The 20,416-nt window shown below is 48.0% G+C and overlaps 2 protein-coding genes across 2 annotated transcripts in view; both read right to left on the reverse strand.

Moving 5' to 3' along the window:
- Window positions 1–726: 726 nt before the first annotated feature.
- LOC137442873 (C-type lectin domain family 2 member B-like) lies at window positions 727–8,601 on the reverse strand. Its single transcript, XM_068141974.1, has 5 exons — window positions 8,379–8,601; window positions 6,885–6,968; window positions 5,786–5,970; window positions 3,929–4,029; window positions 727–2,240 (listed from the first exon to the last, which is right to left on the reverse strand). Exons 1-5 carry the CDS (start codon window positions 8,503–8,505, stop codon window positions 2,123–2,125), a joined length of 615 nt encoding a protein of 204 aa, XP_067998075.1. The 5' UTR covers window positions 8,506–8,601; the 3' UTR covers window positions 727–2,122.
- Window positions 8,602–14,151: 5,550 nt separating this feature from the next.
- Window positions 14,152–20,416, reverse strand: part of LOC137442769 (killer cell lectin-like receptor subfamily B member 1B allele B) — a 6,696-nt gene continuing 431 nt past the window's right edge. Inside the window, exons 2-6 of the mRNA XM_068141742.1 lie at window positions 17,912–18,001; window positions 17,113–17,181; window positions 16,867–17,009; window positions 16,189–16,298; window positions 14,152–14,735 (exon numbers count right to left, since the gene is read on the reverse strand). Of these exons, the coding sequence (XP_067997843.1) occupies window positions 14,603–14,735; window positions 16,189–16,298; window positions 16,867–17,009; window positions 17,113–17,181; window positions 17,912–18,001 (545 nt within the window). The 3' untranslated portion in view covers window positions 14,152–14,602. The remainder of the gene's footprint in view (window positions 14,736–16,188; window positions 16,299–16,866; window positions 17,010–17,112; window positions 17,182–17,911; window positions 18,002–20,416) is intronic.

Here is a 20,416-nt window from a genome sequence, read left to right on the forward strand (position 1 = left end):
GGCGGTTTAGACTGAACATGAAGAAAAAAAGATTCCCTGAAAGAGTGGTCAGGCATTGGAACATCCCCATCATCCCTGGACATGTTTAAAGATGTGGCATTTAGCATGCTTTGCCTGTGGCATACAAGAGTGTTAGAAAGTTAAATGATTAATTTTTTTTGGAGGGGATGGGTGGTAAAATGTCATATCTGCTATGAGGACAGGCTGAGGGAGCTGGAGCCTAGAGAAGAGAAGACTCTGGGACCTTAATGCTGCCTTCCAATAGCTGAAGGGATCCTACAGGAAGGCGGCAGAGGGACTTTTCATGAGGGTGTCTAGAGACAGGGCAAGGGGGAATGGTTTGAAACTGAGGGAGGGCAGGCTTAGACTGCATCTTGGGAAGAAGTTCTTCAGTACAAGAGTGGTGAGACTCTGGAACAGGCTACCCAGGGAGGTCGTGGATGCCTCCTGTCTGGGGCTGTTTAAGGCCAGGCTGGATGAGGCCTTGAGCAGCCAAGTCTAGTTGAGAGGTGTCGCTGCCCACAGTGGGGAGGTTGAAGTAGATGACCTCTGAGGTCCCTTCCAACCTAAGCCATTCTGTGATTCTATGGTTGTCCTATGTCATCCCCAACATTATGATTTAAAGATCATCTCACATTCAAAGCCTGGAGATTTTATTATGATTCAGTCTGGTGATCCCCCAAATGGTGCCTAGGCTGACAAACACTTTTAATATTAGAACATAAATCAGAGGCTCTGCTTAGATATTTATTGGGTATCATTCCATACCTATTGCACAGACCACATCCTTCAGAGCTACTTAAATTAAAAAGCACTGCATAACAATCCCCCCTGCTAACTAGTTACATATAAATAACACATAGATCATTAGGTTATACATTCTGCAGAGTCCTGTTGCTGTGCCTATAAAGAATACAAGCCATGTAATAATGTGTACTTCAGCATAATTAGTGATCATCTGACATTCACAAGTTGTTGACAACATCCATGCCATATGATCCTGGTTACACTAAAGTCCTCTTGTCACAGAAAATTCAGACTGAGGCACCCTCAGCAAGTTTGCAAATGATACCAAGCTGAGTGGTGTGATTGGTAGGACTGAAGGATGGGAAGGGTGCCAGCCAGAGGGAGCTGGACAGGCTGGAGAGGTGAGCTGAGGAGAATCTCTTGAGGTTCAATAAGGCAAAGTGCAAGACCCTGCACCTAGCTCAGGGCAATCCTAGATATCAATCCAGTCTGAGAGATGATGAGATTGAGAGCAGCCCTGCAGAAAAGCACTTGGGGATGAGAAGCTGACATGAGGCAGCAATGGGCACTTGCAGCCCAGAAGGCCAATGGCAGCCTGGGCTGCATCAAAAGCAGTGTGGCCAGAGATGGAAAGAGGTGTTTATGCCTCTCTGCTCTGCTCTTCTCTGCTGAGACCTCACTTGCAGTGCTTCATCCTGCTCTGGAGCCCTCAACAGAGGAAGGACATGGACCTTCTCTACCCTCCCCTGAAACTGCAGTGCACTCTAGTGGCTACCTTCACAGAGCCACAGAATCACCAAGGTTGGAAAAGACCTCTAAGATCGAGTCCAAACCTTAGCCCACCACCATGCCCACTGAACCATGTCCCCAAGTGCCACTGAGAGAGTGAGATCTGCATTGATCTTCTCTAAACCAGTGCTCATTTCTGCATCACCCTGTATATGCCAGGCATTGGCAAGCCTCCAGGCAGACCCATTTCACACCCCATCTCTGCATAGAGTTTGGCTAAGGGAAAGCAGAACAAATACCTCCAAATCCACACCAAAAAGGAAAAGAAAGGGCAGCTGCTTAGTATCCTACAAGAGAAGAGATGATGGAAGAAATATTGATGTCCCAACAGGAAGTACAGGCTGAGCAGTATCTAGGAAAATGGGGCAAGGCAATGACTTATCAGAGAATCTAAAGCAAGCTTTTTAAATGGCATCTTTGAAAAAAATGGAGGCTTTCTCCATGGATGGAGAATTCTGGCTACCAGAAAAGTCATCCACCTCCAGGCAGGAGCTAAGCTACATTCCCATGCCCCAGAGTAGGGACATAGCCTGTGTAGACACCAGATCAGAGTGCTGAGTGTCCAGGGGAGTGGCTCTGTCCAGCCCTACCATGCTAAGCTGACATTCAAGCTACAGATCCACTTCCTGGTTAAATAGCAGCCAGAGGCCGACACTCCTTTTGGCTCCAGATAGGCACAGCTCCCAGAGCCTTTGACTTCAATCCTGTAAGAGAATGAAAGACAAAATTACTTTGACACTCACAACCAAACAAAGGGAACTCTGGGGATCTCAGGTTCTCTTTGTACAAAGCCTCATTTACCACAGGCACCGCAGAATGACGACGGCTTGTGGTTTGAAGAGAACATCTCAAGAATTGCCTGGGTTTAATGGCACATGGTATTCCTGCCTCTTGTCTAGTGGCTGCTTAACATGAAATACATCCTCAGAGTGGAGACTGGAATTCAGGTTTGCCCTTCTCGAGGATTCTGTGCTATCAGGACTGGCTCCACCTTTCACTTTCACATCCTTCTAAACAGCTAAAATGTTCCAGCAGAAGTTGTGAAACAAATCCTTCTCTCATTTTCCTCAGAACTGATCACAGCACTATGGCTGGGGGTGTGGGGAAAACACAAAGTGAACCTCAGTTTCCATACTGTAGGTGTCCCTACATAGGAGGTAAGGGTCTCCTTTGCCAACTCCCTTTTCAGAGTGTTAAGAGTGTTCTCTTGAATAGTTCAACCAAAGTCATGTGGTCTCCAGAAAAGCCACTGGACAGATCCCCTTCAGTATTAATAGGACTCTACTAGCAACTGAGCTTAGACATCATGGTGTTCATCCTTTTGAAGAAAAGAGGACAGATTAAGGCAAGCAAAGAAGCAGAAGTCTAAGAATGTGAAGAACTTCACTGAAAATGAAAGCATCAGTGGAAGTTTGTATGACAGGCATAGGACAAGCAAGGGAAAGACTGCAGTTTTAAACCTCAGATGCCTATGTGCTGCTCACATCTTACCTTGAATGTCTAAGATCTCTACTGGATCAAGCCCTCATGTCTTGGGATGAAGCGAATATGGTCACACCCCATTGATAACATCACTAGCTTAAGAACATTCACATTTTCCACATTTAAGTTCATTTCAGATTTGTGAAATCTCAATGCTTACTGCTGGCACTGCTGCCAGCAGCTGCCCCAAGACAAGAAACAGGAGTCTCTGAGAAGATGGGACAGCCATCAGGAGAAGAAACAAACTGCCCTCCACCTGACACTGGTGGGATAGAACACAAACACCACACACCAGGGTCCCTGATCACAGAGCAGCTCAGGAAAGATAAATTCTCAGCTTCACCTTTCCCTCCAGCAGCCTTTTTTGTAGGTGTGCTATGAGAAATATGGGAACTTCCCTTAGAAGCCTCTCAAATATCTTTGCCACAAAGCTCACACAGCTTGCATGCACTTTTGCACTTCTGCAAAATACATTCTATCATGAAGAGCTTGTGCTATAGCAATCCTCCATTCCCCTCTCCATTGCCTTGGTACCCTGGTGGTCTCTTGGTCTAGCTTCCCCTTTGATCTGCTGTTACCATGAGCTCATGTCTCATGTTGCTCCTGAAGCTGGCACTACAAATTTATCCCCTAACTTTAATCACAGAATGTTAGAGATTAGAAGAGACTTCCAAAGGTCATCCAGTTCAACACCCCACCCCCCCCCCCCGCCACAGCAGGATCACCTAGAGTAGGTCACACAGTTTTAGCTGACTGTGACACCTTCTGTATTCCATGCTCTGCCCACAGTCATCCCTTCAGCATCATTACAGACATTGCTTTTGAGTCACTGTCTGTATCTGTATTAGTTGTCCTTCCTCACTCATCCTTCACCTAGTTACACCAGCAAAACCCCTCAACATCAACTTACAGTTTATTGTTTAATGCTTTCCCATTTACCCAAAAGAACTCTTCATTTCTTTTATAAAGTCCAATCCATGGGTCTTGCTTTGTTATCTTCATCATAAAACTCTGTAGGAATAAAACCAGTAGGAGAAGAGTTTTGCATGTTCAGTCCAGTTACCAAAATACAAACTGCTGATCAAGAGCTAGAAAGCAAAGCAGAAAGCATGGTTTGGGTTGGAATGAACCTTTAAAGGTCATCTAGCCAACCTGCCTGCAGTGATCAGGGACATCTTTAAGTTGACTTTCTCCTAGAACATGAAAACCCAAATCTATGGAGTACTGCAGTGTCTGGATCTTGTGTAATCCACAGCAATGAAAGAAAACTTTTAACTCAATCAGAAATCAAATGGCTTCATTCTGAGACAGGATCCCTGCAGCACTCAGGTGACAGCTACAAGAACACAAGGATATTAGTAAATACTAAAAACTGCTACAGACCTGCAACACCTCATTTCACTGCCTCTCCAGAAGAAAGCCTTCAAAGAACAATGAGCACCTTTGCAGCTAACACATTTGTCCATGGCTGATGTCTTCATCATATATTGAGTCTTTAAGATCAGCTAGCAAGGATTTGTGGAAGGAATTTTGGAGATTATTTAAGGAAAATCCTTGCCCCAGTGTGTTCAACAGAACTGCCATCTGCATCCAGTATTGCCATTACACTGGCGTCTGTGACAGAGCTGACTGACATAGAGAGGCTGGGCTAAAGTCTCAAGGTCTGTTATCAAGATCTATAACAGATATGAAAGAATGTGTTCTTCTAGCTCTTTGTGCAAGGTGGAATCTTTCCTTACATTGTAGTATAATACAGAGGAAGATACCCCAAGCTGTGGTTAGGATAACTATCTCCTAAATCCAGAGGTCAAGACTATTACATCTACCAACTTGGCTGCCATTAGCCTACCTTGCTAAGAGAGAACAGTTAAAGGGGGTTAAATGAAGAGGTTGGAGCTTTATTCTCTGCAACTGCATGTGACAACTTCCAGCTTCCTTCATTCTCCATGTGCATCTAAAGGGCTTGGCTTCTGGGCCATACTCAGTTCAGCACTGAAGGTATTAAACCTCTGGGACTGTGCTGTCCAATATACAAAGTGTGCTCCTCTGATTAATTCACACTAATAAGGCCAAGTCCTTGTGGTGGTGGGCAGCACCACTTCCTGCTGGCAAGGTGGTGAGGCTTGGGTGAAAAACAAACACATCTTTGAGCTGTTGTGTGGAAAATGGCAGAGGTCACTAAAGATCAGATTATTTTTTTTCTTGTGTTCTTGAAACAAGGTTTTTGGTGGCAAAAGTCCTCTGGATTCCTACAGGATCTTCTGTAAAGATACCCACATAGAGTGGGAGGATATAGCCTGTCATGAACTGTGGAGAAAATCAAACTGGGAAGGTCTTTTTGACCTCCAGTTCTCCTAAATCCCAGGGATTTGAATGTTGTGACCTGGTCATTTTTGTGTTAAACGTTACTAGTTTCTTTCCCAGCAGCCTCATTAAAAACAGACTTGGAACAGGTTGCCCTGGGATGTCATGGATGCCCTTTCCCTGGAAGTGTCCAAGGCTGGGTTGGATGGGGCCTTGAGCGGCCTGGTCTGGTGGAAGTTGTCCCTCCCATGCCAGTGCCAGGTTGGAACTAGATGACCTTCAAGGTCTCTTCCAACCCAAACCACCCTATGCATCTATGAATCTATCAATGATATGCAGCTGATCTTTGCCTTTAGTGTGAATATTGATATCTGTGAGCAGCAGCTTCATGCAGACAAGCCAAATGGCAGCTGCCTAGAAGTGAGGTGGGGTGAAACCAGGATCCTCATTTTTTTTGCCTTACCAGTTCCTCGTGATTTTCAATCACCAAGAGGGAAGCATTCTGCAAAGAGCAGAAGCTCTGACTGGAGCTCCAACTGGCTTCACTGTCTGAGAGGTAGTAACATCTCCTCTGGAAATACAGCCAGCCTGATGGACAGAGTTCCAGGGAAGGACAGACAGGAAAAGCTTTGGCCGAGGAATGGTTTACTGCAAAAAGACAAAAAGCAATCTACCTCTTGCTTCCAAGTGGGAAAGCTTCCTGGAGCTTCTTAGCTTGCTTTCTGACAGCCTCATCCAAAATCCCCAAAGCCTAACCACAGCATGATGACTTCTCCCCAGCAGAAATCATTATTGTTAACTCATTATATACTCTGGCTCCTGCATCCCTATGGTGCTGACATACTTTGAAAGTGCTGATTTGGGACAGGTTGGTAGAAGTAGCAGAGAACAGGGACGGGGAACTGCTTGAAAGAGTGCAGTGTAGAGTCACAAAGATGCTGGAGGGAGTGGAACATCTCCCTGCTGAGGAAAGGCTGGGGGAGCTGGGGGTCTTGAGCTTGGAGCAGAGCAGCCTGAGGGGTGACTTCATTCCTGTTTATAAAGATGGGAAGGGCAGTGTTAGGAGGATGGAGCCAGGCTCTGCCCAGTGATGTCCAATGACAGGACAAGGGGCAATGGGTGCAAGCTGGAGCAGAGGAGGTTCTATGTGAACAGAAGGAGAAAGTTTTCCCCTGTGAGGATGCCAGAGCCCTGGAGCAGGCTGCCCAGAGAGGTTGTGGAGTCTCCTTCTCTGGGAACATTCCAAACCCAGCTGGATGTGTTCCTGTGTGACCTACTCTAGGTGATCCTGATCTGGCACAGGGGTTGGACTGGATGACCTTTGGAGATCCCGTCCAAACCCCAACACTCACCCTTCACATCTCTCTAAACATGAATGAGGTCACCCCCAGTCTTCTCTTCTCCAAGCTAGATACCCAGCTCCCTCAGACATCTGTTTAACTTTGAGAGAAGGTTAAATTCTGAATAAACCTTTTGAGTTGTTGAAGGGCTTCTGACAACCTAAAGCTCTGGTAATTTCTAAGGCTATTTATGTTTTGTTTTAAAATTATTTACATCCTTACCAAACTGAATGTACAAAATCAAAATGACAGCAGCAGTAAGGACTCCAGCAACACCTCTCCATAACCATACATTTGAGAGCAGACCTGAAAACATAAATGTCAGCAATTAAAATAAAGCAAAACAACCTACCAAAACACAACTAGCTGACAGGGGAATAAAGCCCCAGATCCATAAAGCTGTTTCAAGTTTCTCTCTTTGGAGTGCAGACTGGTAGCAGAGATGAAGACTAGGAAGTGTGACTTGCAGCTGGTCATTACAAAGCTGCTTAGCTAGTAAGAACTCTGAATTACTACAAATTTTAATTACATCATCCAGACCTAATACTGAGGTAGTTCCCAACATCCCAAAGTAGCTGAAAATGAGAGAAAATGAGCATGAAACAAATGCGAGTGGACAAGAAGTTTCAGGCTGGTGCAGTGCCTTGGCATGGATAAAAGAAGTGGGAGAAGTTATCAGCTCTGGAGCCCAAAACTTCTCCTAAGGAATATGCAGCCTTACCCCAGTGACAGCTTTACAGAGTCTCCTTTTATTCCCAGCTCCTTTCCAGGAGCCAGAATGAGGCTGGGTTTGGAGGCGGGAAGGACCCACTTGCCAGTGCCACGTCTTGTGTCCATCTTCGCAGGCAGTAGCACAGTATCACAGTATCACAGTATAACTAAGGTTGGAAGAGACCTCGAGGATCATCGAGTCCAACCTATCAACACAGACCCCATGTCTAGACCATGGCACCAAATGCCACGTCCAGTCTCCTCTTGAACGCCTCCTGGGACGGTGACTCCACCACCTCCCTGGGCAGCCCATTCCAATGACGAATGACTCGCTCAGTGAAGAACTTTCTCCTCACCTCGAGTCTAAACCTCCCCTGGCACAGCTTGAGACTGTGTCCCCTTGTTCTGGTGCTGGTTGCCTGGGAGAAGAGACCAACCCCTTCCTGGCTACAACCACCTTTCAGGTAGTTGTAGAGGGCAAAATGCCCTGAAAGGCTGCCAAGGGAAGGTCCCATCTCACTGGTGGTTACTAGTGCCACCTCGGGCACCCTTCTGTCTCTTGGACGTGGCACTTGGTGCCATGGTCTAGTCATGGGGTCTGTGTTGATAGGTTGGACTCGATGATCCTCGAGGTCCTTTCCAACCTAAGTTATATTGTGATACTGTGATACTGTGAGGAGGGCAGCATGCAGGTGGGGTTACCCAGCCAAGCTCCACGCACGATGCCCGGTACCTCCCGGCATTTCCCCGGGTGGGTCTTGCAGCACGGAGCCGGGCGCCTCCCCTCCAGCCCAGGGCTGACTCGGCCTGCCGGCGATCCTCGAACGCGACACCGCTTGCAGATCGCCGGCTCCTCGCCGGGCGGGTACCCAGAGGCGTGTTCCAGCCCCTGGGATGGTTTCCAGCGGCCCCCGGGTCTCCTCAGGACAGCAGCCGCCTCACCCAGCACCACGGCTGCGCTCCCGGGCCGGGCTCCCCGGGGCTGGGGGCTGCACGGCGACTCACCTCCCGCGGAGCTCCTGCTCTCCAAGCCAGTCTCCGGCAGCATCTCCTGGCTCCCCGCCCGACTGCAGCCACGGGAGTCCCCGCGGCGTGTCCCCCCTTCACCCTGGCCGCTCTCGCTTCGTCCCATCACCTTTGCGGGATCCTTCCCCCCTCTCTGGGAAGCCGCCACGTCCCATGGGCGCGGAGCCTGTGCCCCGCCGGCTGGGGAAATCACGAACCGGAACCGCTGGAGAGCCGTGCCTGGGAGGGCGCAGGGGAGCTGCCGCCCGCTGGGATCCGCTCCCCCCGGTCCCGGCGGCGTGAGGGATGCGGGGAGGGGCCGGGCCCACCCGGCGCACCCTCACGGTGCGTGGCTGGGTGCCAAGCGTTCGGCTTTGGGAGGAGAAAAGGAGCTGAGAAATGAAGGTGCAGCAGGAGCGGCAGCACTGCCGGTAAGAGAGGGCCGCACCCGTCAGGAGAGCCAGCGCTCGGCACGGAGATGCCCTCTGCGCGGGAGCTGGGGCACTCGCAGCTGGTCCCGGCTGCGTCCTCGGGCTCAGAGGCAGAGGAACGTGGCTGCCTTCCAGTCAGTGTGTGCAAGGCTGGCAAGGACTCCAGCTGCAGCCATCTGTACCCCAGGAGAAACAATGAGAGTGCAGGGTTACACCTTAGCCTGCGATGGCAGTTCCAAATCACTTTGATTGTTGAGGACTTTGAGCAGAAATCAGTTGCTGAAAATCACTGAACCGTAGAACGGTTTGAGTTGTCAGGACCCCAGGAGGTCATCTGGGCTGACACCTCCACTGGAGCAGCTGCTCAGAGCCTTGTGGAGCCTGACCTGGAGTATCTTCTGGGATGTGGCCTCAGCTACCTCCCTGGGCAACCTGTTGCAGTGTTCCAGCAGCCTCATGGTGCAGAACTTGTTCCTAACATCCAATCTGAATCTGCTCTTCTCTCGTTTCAAGCCATTGCCCCTTTTCCTGTCACTGCAGGCCTTTGCAGCCTTCTTGTAGCCCCCTTCAGGTGCTGGCAGACCGCTGTTAGGCCTCTCTGGAGCCTTCCTTTCTCCAGGCTGAACACGCCCAGCTCCTTCAGCCTGTCCTCACAGCAGAGGTGCTTCAGCCCCCTGATCATTTTCGTGGCCCTCCTCCAGACCCTCTCCATCAGGTCCATGTCCTTCCTGTGTTGAGGGTTCCAGAGCTGGACACAGTACTGCAGGTGAGGTCTGTGACCGGTTGAGGCTGTCCCCTTAAGAAAGGGAATATGGTGGTCGGAAGTTGGTAGACGAAAAGAAGGATCTAAAGTAATTTCATTGGTAGAGTGGGAGGAAGCACCTTCTGAACTGGGAGTGCAGGAGGGTATCCTGGGCACTCCGGCACTTTTATCTTCAGTCTTTCTTCCGCTCCTCCGCCGAGCAGCAGCTCTCTCTGTGCTGGGCTTTTGGCCAAGGCTTTGACCTTGAAAATTGATAAACTGCAAGGCCTGTATTAACTGCTTTCCAATTAACACATAACTGCTTCTAACTTTTTTTTCTCTTTCTAACCTGCTTCTGGGGAAAGGGGGAGAGAGGGGGGAGCGGAGGTGGGGAATCCCCTCAGCAGAGGGGGGAACTCTCATTTCCGTGCTACTCTGTTGTATATCTTTGTATATATTGTAAATATTGTAAATTTGTATATATTCCCCTGCATATCCTACATTGCTTTGTAAATATACAGCACCCATTGCTTTGCTAATTCAGCTGTGAGGTTTTTTTTCCCTTTCCCTTCAATTTTTCCTTCCCTTTACTTTACAGGGGGGAGGGAAGAGGCTTTTTGGCCTTACCCTTCCAACCCTACAACAGAGGTCCCACCAGAGTAATGTGGCAGAATCACCTCCCTACAGAACTCGATGGTTTGACCATCAATGATTAGTAGCTGCACTTCCTGTAAATGTTCTCTTCCATGACAGTGCAGAATCTCTTTATAGGGAATTTGTGGCTGACCACAGAGCAAGCATCACTTTTAACACCCTAAGAAGCCACTCACCATTTGAAGCCTTTGCAGCCACAAGCCAGAAAATGTTCTAAAAAAGTCCAATTGTAGATGTTGGTGGTGGGGTTCGGTGTCATCATGGTCCCTGTACAGGTGACAGACATCAGAAGTTTCGCCCCAAGATGTCTGCAGGGTGCATGTCTGCACTAGGAAGCTCTTGGAGGCCAGAAGAGAAGGAAGAAGCCCATTCCTTCTACTGACAGGTCCATTCTCTTCTACAGGAGAGAAGAAAGGAGCTCACACAGCCATCACCTGTGACTTCTGAAGTAGTGAGTCATCCTGACAGAGGCTTGACTAAGCTGCTTGATTCAGTTTCCTGTTCAGCATCCTGTGCAGTTGTCTCATGCCTGCAGTTGGTGGAGCTGAGCATTTTCCATCAAAGCCAGTGCTCAAAACAAATTCCTAATCTGTATGTCCCATCATTGCCTGCTGTAGTGTTGAAGGTACTGACCTCCCTTGTGGACCAAAGCAAGGGAAGGATGTTGTGTGAGAAGGTCAGTAAGAGACCTGCACAGGGTGATGGATCCACAGAGAGATCAGACAATCCCATGGTATGTGCTAAAAAGGAAAACCAATGTGCATTCATTTCTATGGGCAGTGTCATTGCTGATATCAATCCAGGCTGGGGAATGGTAAGATTGAGAGCAGCCCTTCAGAAAAGGACTTGGGGGTGCTGGGGGATGAGAAGCTGGACATGAGCCAGCAATGGGCACTTGCAGCCCAGAAGGCCAATGGCATCCTGGGCTGCATCAGAAGCAGCGTGGCCAGCAGATGGAGAGAGGTGATCCTGCCCCTCTGCTCCGGTGAGATCTCAACTGGAGTACTATGTCCAGCTCTGGTGTCCCCAAGACAAGAGAGAAATGGATCTACTTAAGTGGTCCAGAGATGGGACTACAAAGATGATTAGAGGAGCTGGAGAGCCTCTCCTGTGAAGACAGGCTGAAAGAATTGGGGCTGTTCAGCCTGGAGAAGAGAAGGCTTCAGGGAGACCTCAGAGCTGCATTTCAATATCTGAAGGGGACCTACAGGAAGGCTGGGGAGGGATTGTTAGAAGGGCTTGTGGTGATAGGACCAGGGACAATGGTTTGAAACTGGAGCAGAGGAGATTTAGGTTGGACACAAGGAAGAAGTTCTTTACAGTGAGGGTGGTGAGACACTGGAACAGGTTGCCCAGAGAGGTTGCAGATGCGTGCTGCCTGGAGGTGCTCAAGGCCAGCCTGGATGAGGCCTTGAGCAACCTGGGCTGGTGGAAGGTGTCCCTGCCCATGGCAGAGGAGTTGGAACTGGATGATCTTTAAGGTCCCTCCTTTTTGCCACACTAATGTCTTTTATTTAACCTCAACAAAAATTCCTCTTCAGATATAAATTATTTTCTCACTTTCTGCTCACCAACTTTTTTCAGGTCATTTGACAGCAACTTGCAGCTATGAGCAACACTTAGGGCTGATGGAACTCAAATATGCCACTCATCTCTCCTGTCTCATAAACCACCAACAACAGGATTTTGTCTTGCAATTGCAGTTACTTCATTTCCCCCACAGGAATTTCACAATGGGTTACAATGAAAAGCTTGTGGAGAGCCCAGCTGGCTCCTCGATTGCCAGCTGGACTGTAGAGAGAAGTGAAAAAGAGACGAGATCCAGCTCTGGCTGAATTCAGTTGTGTACCAGTGAGATTCTGTGAAGGCATTAAGGAAGAGTAGTCCACAGGCTAACCCTGCTGAAACATAATAATCCAGAGGTGGCAAGGAGCATGGAGGAAAATCTGTTTTCTATTTGGTTCTTAATAGTTCTCAACAATTGCTAAGAGCAATGAGTCTAAAAGCTGTAGTATTTTACCACACAAACACTGCTCCTTGGTACTAGGTCAGTGTATGACGCAAGCCAGGATCAACAGGCACTTTTAGACACATTGGTGGTGTTTGCTTTTATGGAGTAAATAGTAACACTTCCAGTTTAAGTCTCAGCTCAGTGATTCCGTCATTTCTAATACTGAAATGGGGGAAAAACACACATTTTAGTCGTGTTAAAAGTACAAATACAGCCACTGCACTGAAACTTTGTAGCACTTCCACCAACAGAGATTAGAGATTTGCTAATTGCCCTTCCCCTAAATATAGCCTCCCTGTCCCTCAGTTTGTTCATCCTCTTTAGAGACCCAGCAGAGTCCAGTAACTTCCTCTCCAGAGATTCATTATGTGCTCAACATGCTCAAGTTACCAGGACAAGAAAGAGAAAGAAAAACCCAAATGAAAAAAATAACCAACCAAAAAAAAACCCAGAAACCCTGTATTGATGAAACTTGTACTTGCTGTACTGGAAATGATCCTTCTCTCCTGCTGTGATCCTCCTCGTCTTGTAGCTGATCCAGCAGAAAAGGAAACACTGACTTCTTCTTTGAAGGTCTCTATAGGTGACTCCACAACCTCTCTGGGCAGCCTGTTCCAGTGCTCCATCCTCTCCATGGTAAAAAAGATTTTTCTCCTGATGGAATATCCTGTGGTTGAGTTTACATCCATTGCCCCTCATCCTATCACTGAAAATTCACTGAAGACCACATTTTGCTAGAATCCCACTGGCATAGAGGTCAATGAAAACAGGAGGAGCCTCTTGGAGGTGTCCCTTAGCCCTGAGTTCTTATTGGTAATGGTCACTAGGATATGCCCTATGAGGCTGACACTGTCAGCCTGACCTATCCAAATGAGAGTCAGCCTCCTGCTGAACTGCACCAGGAATCAAAATCAGCCTCATCATTGTCTGCAGGCACCAACCACTGAAGTTCTGAGAGGTTAGGTCTGTATGGGATTCCCTGTCCTTAGCATCAGGATGAGACCCTGACCAGGTCAGTGTGAAACATTTTACCCATTTCCTTGTGGTGATCATGACAAAGGCTGGACAAGGCTCTGGCCAGCCTGATCTAGAATAAACCTTTATTAGAATAAACCAAACCAGGTTGGAAGAGACCTTCAAGATCATCGCGTCCAACCCATCAACCAATCCAACCCACCCAAACAGCTAACCCATGGCACCAAGCACCCCATCAAGTCTCCTTCTGAACACCTTCAATGACGGCGACTCCACCACCTCCTTGGGCAGCCCATTCCAATGGGCAATCACTCTTTCTGTATAGAATTTCTTCCTAACATCCAACCTGAACCTCCCCTGGCGCAGCCTGAGACTGTGTCCTCTTGTTCTGGTACTGGCTGCCTGGGAGAAGAGACCAAGATCCGCCTGTCTACAACCTCCCTTCAGGTAGTTGTAGAGAGTGATAAGGTCACCCCTGAGTCTCCTCTTCTCCAGGCTGAGCAATCCCAGCTCCCCCAGTCTTTCCTCATAGGGCTCACCCCTCATCTAGTGTGGGGTGTCCCTGCCCATGGCAGGGGGGTTGGAACTCCCAGGCAACCAGCACCAGAACAAGAGGACACAGTCTCAAGCTGCGCCAGAGGAGGTTCAGACTCGAGGTGAGGAGGAAGTTCTTCACCGAGCGAGTCATTCGTCATTGGAATGGGCTGCCCAGGGAGGTGGTGGAGTCACCGTCCCTGGAGGTGTTCAAGAGGAGATTGGATGTGGCACTTGGTGCCATGGTCTGGTCATGAGGTCTGTGGTGACAGGTTGGACTTGATGATCCTCAAGGTCTCTTCCAACCTTAGTTATTCTGTGATACTGTGATACTGTGAACTAGATGATCCTTGTGGTCCCTTCCAACCCTGACTGATACTATGATACTATGATACAAAGATAACAAAAGAATCCAGAACTGTAAACTTCAGGTTTATTTTCAAACAGAGACAACAAACCCAGAAAATGACTCTGTGAACAAAGCAAGCCCAGAAGCAGAGGTAAGGAAGTGACTTTCAAGCAAACTTCCTCGTTAGGGCCTTCCTCGTGCAGTTTTATTCCTGAGTCCTGTGACTTTCTGCAGCTCTCTGGGTTTGGTGGCCCTGATGTAGTTCTGCAGTGGCCTGAGGGCACCTTCCCCTTTTCTGTCACCCAGACGCCTGATGTGTGATGATGAAATCTTCTTCAGAGCAGATACACCCACTCTCAGATACCCATCATGGGAGCCAATGTGTCAAGTTTGGCAAAGTGTCTCCAGGAGCCTGCAAGAGTCCCCTTGACTAGATACTCAGACAGCGAAAGATACATGAGGCAAATCCCGTCCGCAGGAAGCTGGGGATGACATTCCTGCTTAGATCTCTTGGGTTTAGCTCTGCCTCTACCTTTGTGAATTACCTGCAGCTTTTTCACACATATTTTGTGTTGTTGAGTCTCCTGTGCAAGATGTGCTTTGTACTTTGCCTTCTCTGATGACAGCACAGAAATAGTCTTGATCTCTTTGTATTTCGAACCTGAACAGGGAGAGAAAGTCACATTTAGCTGCATTGCTGACCTAGCTGGATGCAATGGTCAATATCACTCCCATGAAAGATCAGGTGCCACCTGGTCTTGCTGTTAAGCTGTATTATTGTCAGTGTGATTAAAAGCTACCTTGTTGGAGTCTCCCTCCTATTTCTTCATTTTCTTCTCCAGACACCAAAAAAAGCATTTGGGCCAGGCTCTCCCATCCAGAGATCTTCCCCTGCTTTTGCAGCCTCCATCCAGTGGTACTGATGTCATACTTTCTTTTGTCATTTACTAGGAGATCCTTTCTTTCCCCACTAAACACCATCTACTCTGATTCCTCCTGCCCTGCCAGAACTACAGCTCTGTCTTCTCCTGCCCTGCTGATCACAGAAAATTACAGAATATATCTGGTTGGAAGAGATCTCCAAGATCCTCCAGTCCAACCTTTGACCCAGCACTGAAGGGTCAACACTAAACCATGTCCCTAAGCACCAAATCCACACACCACTTGAACACCCCCAGGGATGGTGATGCTACCACTGCCCTGGGCAGACCATTCCAGTGTTTGAGAACCCTTTCAGTGTAGAAATATTTCTTAACATCCAGCCTGAACCTCCCCTGGTGCAGATTGAAACCATTTCCTCTGGTCCTGTCACTTGTCACCAAGGAGAGGAGGCTGGGCCCCGCTGCTCCAACCTCCCTTCAGGTAGCTGTAGAGAGCAATGAGGTCTCCCCTCAGGCTCCTCTTCTCCAGACAGAACACCCCGAGCTCCCTCAGCCCCTGCTTGTAGCCCAGGTGCTCCAGGCCCTTCACCAGCCTCATTGTCCTTCTCTGGACATGCTGCAGCACCTCAATGTCCTTCCTGTAGTGAGGGGCCCAGAACTGAACACAGCACTTGAGGTGTGGCCTCACCAGTGCTGAGCACAGGGGATGATCACCTCCCTGTCCCTGCTGGCCACAGTGTTTCTAGCACAAGCCAGGGGACCATTAGCTTTCTTGGCTACCTGGGCACTGCTGACTCATGTGCAGTCAACTGTCAGTTAATACCCCCAGGTCCCTCTCCAATTTTCATCTTTCCAGCCATGCATCCCCAGGTCTGTAGCTTACCATAGGGCTGTTGTCACCCAGGTGGCAACCTGGCCCTTGGCCTTGTTGAACCTCATACAATTAGCCGTGGCCCAGATCCTATTGTAAAGCTTCCCTACCCTCTAGCAGATTGACATAGCCACCCAGCTTGGTATCATCTGCAAACTTACTAGGGTATCACCTGCAGACTTACTGCTGTGACATGCTTGTGTTTCCACACGATTTACAGGCTCCCTTAGCCTTGTCAATCAGGTTCCTACAAATCACAGCCCCTGCCCTGTCTGGTAGTCCCTGTTGTTGGCTCTGGTTTTGGGATTTCTTTGCACTGTTTCCAGATGCTGCATCACAGTGACTTGCTGGAATAAGCTTACATGTCTGTGTTATGTACCACACCATTAATCCACCTCCACTTCTTCTCGCTCTCTGAGTATCTGAGACCAAGAAGGTAGTAACAACATGCTGATTGTGAAGTAAGATAATCCTAGAGAGGAAACAAACAATGATAATGCATGAAAATCACTGTATCCAGCCAGATCAACTCTTTCACAGTCTCAGAGGCTGATTTTTCCCCCCCCCCCATTTTTTTATTTAATCTCATCTCCCTTCCTGGGTCTTCTTTAGAACAGACTCAACAGAATAATACACCTTTGCTCCCATGAAAGCCATACATCGTAGTTAGCCAGGTGTGGCTTGATATCTCTTTAAATCTCTTTTTAAATGTATGTCATCTAGGCAGAGAATTTGATCCATCCTTGGAGATATTCAAGGTCAGGCTTGACAGGGCTCATGGCAACATGGTCTAATGGAGGATCCCTCTCAACCCAAACCACCCTATGATTCAATGATTCTTCCTATGGGAGCATTCTTGGAGTGAGAATGTTCCAGATACAAGACTTCAAGCACCAAGATGCATGAGGGTGCTTGCTGCCATACAGGGGTGTATATGGCTGACAGTAGATTATATACCCCCAAAGACATGGAACATGAGAAGACCCCATCAGCCCTTTGGTACACAGGTCACGCAACCCCAGAATGAATTTGGGTCTCACCAGTTCTTCCTTGTTCTCAATGATCACCAGGCTTGCATTCATATTAGCACACTCTTTATGGGAGATGTTCCAGCTATTCCATGCCTTTAGTTTATGAAAGAAGTAACATTTTTTCCCATGTGCTTCCCAGTTTGGGGGGCAGGCTGCAGAAAGAAAGAACAGGTGTGGAAAAATCCCTGTTCATACAAACCAAAGGATCCCATTACAAAAGAAAGGTAAGAGAGTAAGTTACAGCCAGAAAAGTACCTGTGTGGTTCTTCTTATCATTTTCACCAGGCTGCTGTGGACCCTTGCCATTCCCTGTGGCTGCAGTCACTAAGCGTGGGAAAGAGAATTAGAATCACAGCTAACATCATCCAGGCTTTGAAATCTTTGCTCAGACAACAAAAAGAAATGGTCAGGACAAAAAGCAGAGTTCAGTGTTCAAATCTCACATTTGCCTGCTGCAAAATGCAATGCAGCAATAGTGATACTACTTGGAAGAAAGAAAGAACTTCCCTCTCCATTGGCAGGCAAGGTACAGGGAGGACTTGGAAAGGGAGATGTGATTCAGGGAGATAGGGACTGCAGGATGTAGTTTTGTTGGTTATCCAGCAGTTACAGCAACAGGGAATTGCACTTAGTTAAGATGCTAAGAATGGAGCAGTATTTGAGAAGCAGCACACACACGCTGATCCATCATGCTCACTACAGTGCTGCCGTATCAAGGGCATTGTTATAGTCACGTCTGTGCAGCCAGGCATGGGCTCCTCTGCACTAGCATGAGAGAATGACAGAACAGACAGTTCTTCCCTTCCTTCAATGTTTGGACATTGCCAGCTCTTTAGTTGGGTTTTGCTTTGTTTTCTTTTGGAATTTTAAACTTTCAAATCATTTTACTCTTGGGTGAATTTCCTCATACGGCCAGCGTTGGCTAAAAACTACTGTCCCCTGCCTTCAAACCAGCCCTCTTTTGCTACTTGTTTTGTGTGTCATGGATTGAAGGGCAGGCAGTGGGTGAGGATCAAAAATTAATTGCAACTATTACAATATTAGCAGGACTTACAAATGAGTATCAGACACACTGCTAAGACCAGCAGGAGGAGTATCACAGCAACCACTCCAGCCACACATGTTCTGGAGCAGCATCTTTTACCTAGAGATAGAAAAAACAACAAACTTAGGGGAGCCAGTGATAAAGGAACCCTTCACCTTCATTCAAAGATGCCCTTTTCAGGCTTTCACTAAGATAGCTCTTTCAAGTCACACAAAGCCCTTAGGTGTTTTCCCTTCACATGTTTCTTCTTTGTGTGATAGATAAGCCCTGGATATTTTTTTCTCCATCACGGATTCTCAACTTGAATCCTTCTGTTACTTTGTCAAATTCTGCTGCACTAGATACTGGAGCTAAGTGCTCCAGTACGTGAGGGCAATATCCAATCAACCTATTGGTTAATGGTGGCCCTACCATGTTCATATTGCTCAGCAAAGCAAATTTTTCAGAGGAGCTGAACTGTCTCCTCTTTCTGTTTTAACTGGTGTTTAGGGACTTTTTTTCAGGATTTGCCAGTTCTGGTGCCCCCAGCATAAGAGGGGCATGGAGCTGCTGGAGTAGGTCAATCTGGAACATCTGTGAGGGCAGAGCGTGCTTTAGAACTCTTCCTGTGGACTGCAGACTGGAGTTTTGAGGTCAATATTGGACTAGTAGTGTGCACAACCAGTTCAGTCCTGTACGTGTCCCAGAGGAGGGCCATGAAGGTGATTAGAGGGCTGGAGCACCTCTCCTGTGGGGAGGGCTGATCAGTCTGGAGAAGAAAAGCTTCTGGGGAGATCTTAGGGGGACCTTCCTCTGGATGCAGCCCAGTCTCCATTTCTCCTGTGTTCTGCAGTACTGCACTGCTGATTCATGCTGAGGATGCTGACTCCAGCTGTCTGCATACAGCAGATTGCTGGACATGGTGTGAAAAACTTGCATGAGTGTGGGAGAGACTGAGCAGACAGCCAGAAGACACCACCATTATGTTCCTAAACAGGCAAACTCCATCTGGCTCAAGAAATCCATAGCATGGATACCAATGGGAAACTGGGAGGCTATTTGGGAAGTAGGCTTCTTTCTCCTTATTTTTGCCTAGGGATCCATAAAGACTGGGACAAGTGGACCCTTGAAGACTCAGCAGCCCTTTCTTAGGTTCTTAAAGATGTGAGACCCCCACCTGCAGCACTGCTTCCAGTTCTGGTGCACTCTGCTTAAGAGGGACATGGAGCTGCTGGAGTGGGTCCAGAGGAGGCCACCCAGATGATCAGAGGGCTGGAGAGAACCTCCCCTGTGGGGACAGGCTGAGGGAGTTGGGGCTGTTCAGCCTGAAGAAGAGAAGGCTCCTGGGAGACCTTAGAGCAGCCTTCCAGTACCTGAATGGGGCCTACAAGAAAGATGGACTAGATGACCCTTGGAGGTCCCTTCCAACCCAAACCATTCTATGATTCTATTCTTCCTTATGTAATCTAGGACCGTGATGACTCTCTTCCTTTTTCCCACTTCCTGGTATCATATCCCACGGATTCAGATGCTGTTCAGTTACCTCACCACAGGTCCTCATCTGGGAAGTAATTGGACATTTGGCCTGGCTTTAGAATGCAAATCTAGAAGGCCACTGATTCTGGGCAGTCCTGTGTAACGTTTTCCTAGTCTGTGCAGTTTCCTGGTAGCTGAGGTTACCTCAGATGGCAGAAGCCACCCATTTTCAGGTACCTGGCATCTGAGTGTTTTAGTCTAGGATGGGGACACTCCAGGTCTTCCCATCTTGTTTTTTCAGACTTGTAGTATCTGTGTAGAAGCAGGAGTGCCACAGCTTTTGTTTGTTTCCTAACACTTTATTTAAATGGCAGTCAGGTCTGCATTTTCTGTTTCACTCTTTCTACACTCTTGCCTTTCCTTTTCCCAAGGACAGAGTGGTTTAGAAGTCACACACCCTAAACTGCTCTTTAGCCCACATCAGCTCCTTCCTCAGGCAACCAGCACCAGAGCAAGAGGACACAGTCTCAAACTGCACCAGGGGAAGTGTAGGCTGGAGGTGAGGAGAAAGTTCTTCACAGGGGAGAGTTGTTAGCCATTGGATTGTGCTGCCCAGGGAGGTGGTGGAGTCACCATCCCTGGAGGTGTTCAAGAGGGGATTGGACATGGCACTTGGTGCCATGGTTTAGTAGTCATGAGGCATTGAGTGACAAGTTGGACCAGGTCTTTTCCAACCTTATTGATTCTATTCTATTCTATTCTATTCTATTCTATTCTATTCTATTCTATTCTATTTCTATTCTATTCTATTCTATTTTCATTTTAAGAGCTGCTTACAGCATCCAGCCCCTGACAGCTTGCTCTTAGTAATTTAAAAGTAACATAAAACCTCGATGTCATGTCCAGCAGTTTGACTCCCTTACAGTTAAGATGAAATGTTCTGGACACTCTGCACCAGATTCCTGAAGAATCAGAAACTTGAATCCTTACTCCATCTTCTCAGCCAGGTGCTATAATGTGGTGCTTTCATTTCTCCCTCCAGTCCTGCACAGGGTACTA

Source organism: Melanerpes formicivorus, unplaced genomic scaffold, assembly GCF_026170545.1.
Source record: "Melanerpes formicivorus ecotype bairdi unplaced genomic scaffold, bMelFor1.0.p_v2 SCAF_8, whole genome shotgun sequence".
Lineage (NCBI taxonomy): Eukaryota > Metazoa > Chordata > Aves > Piciformes > Picidae > Melanerpes > Melanerpes formicivorus.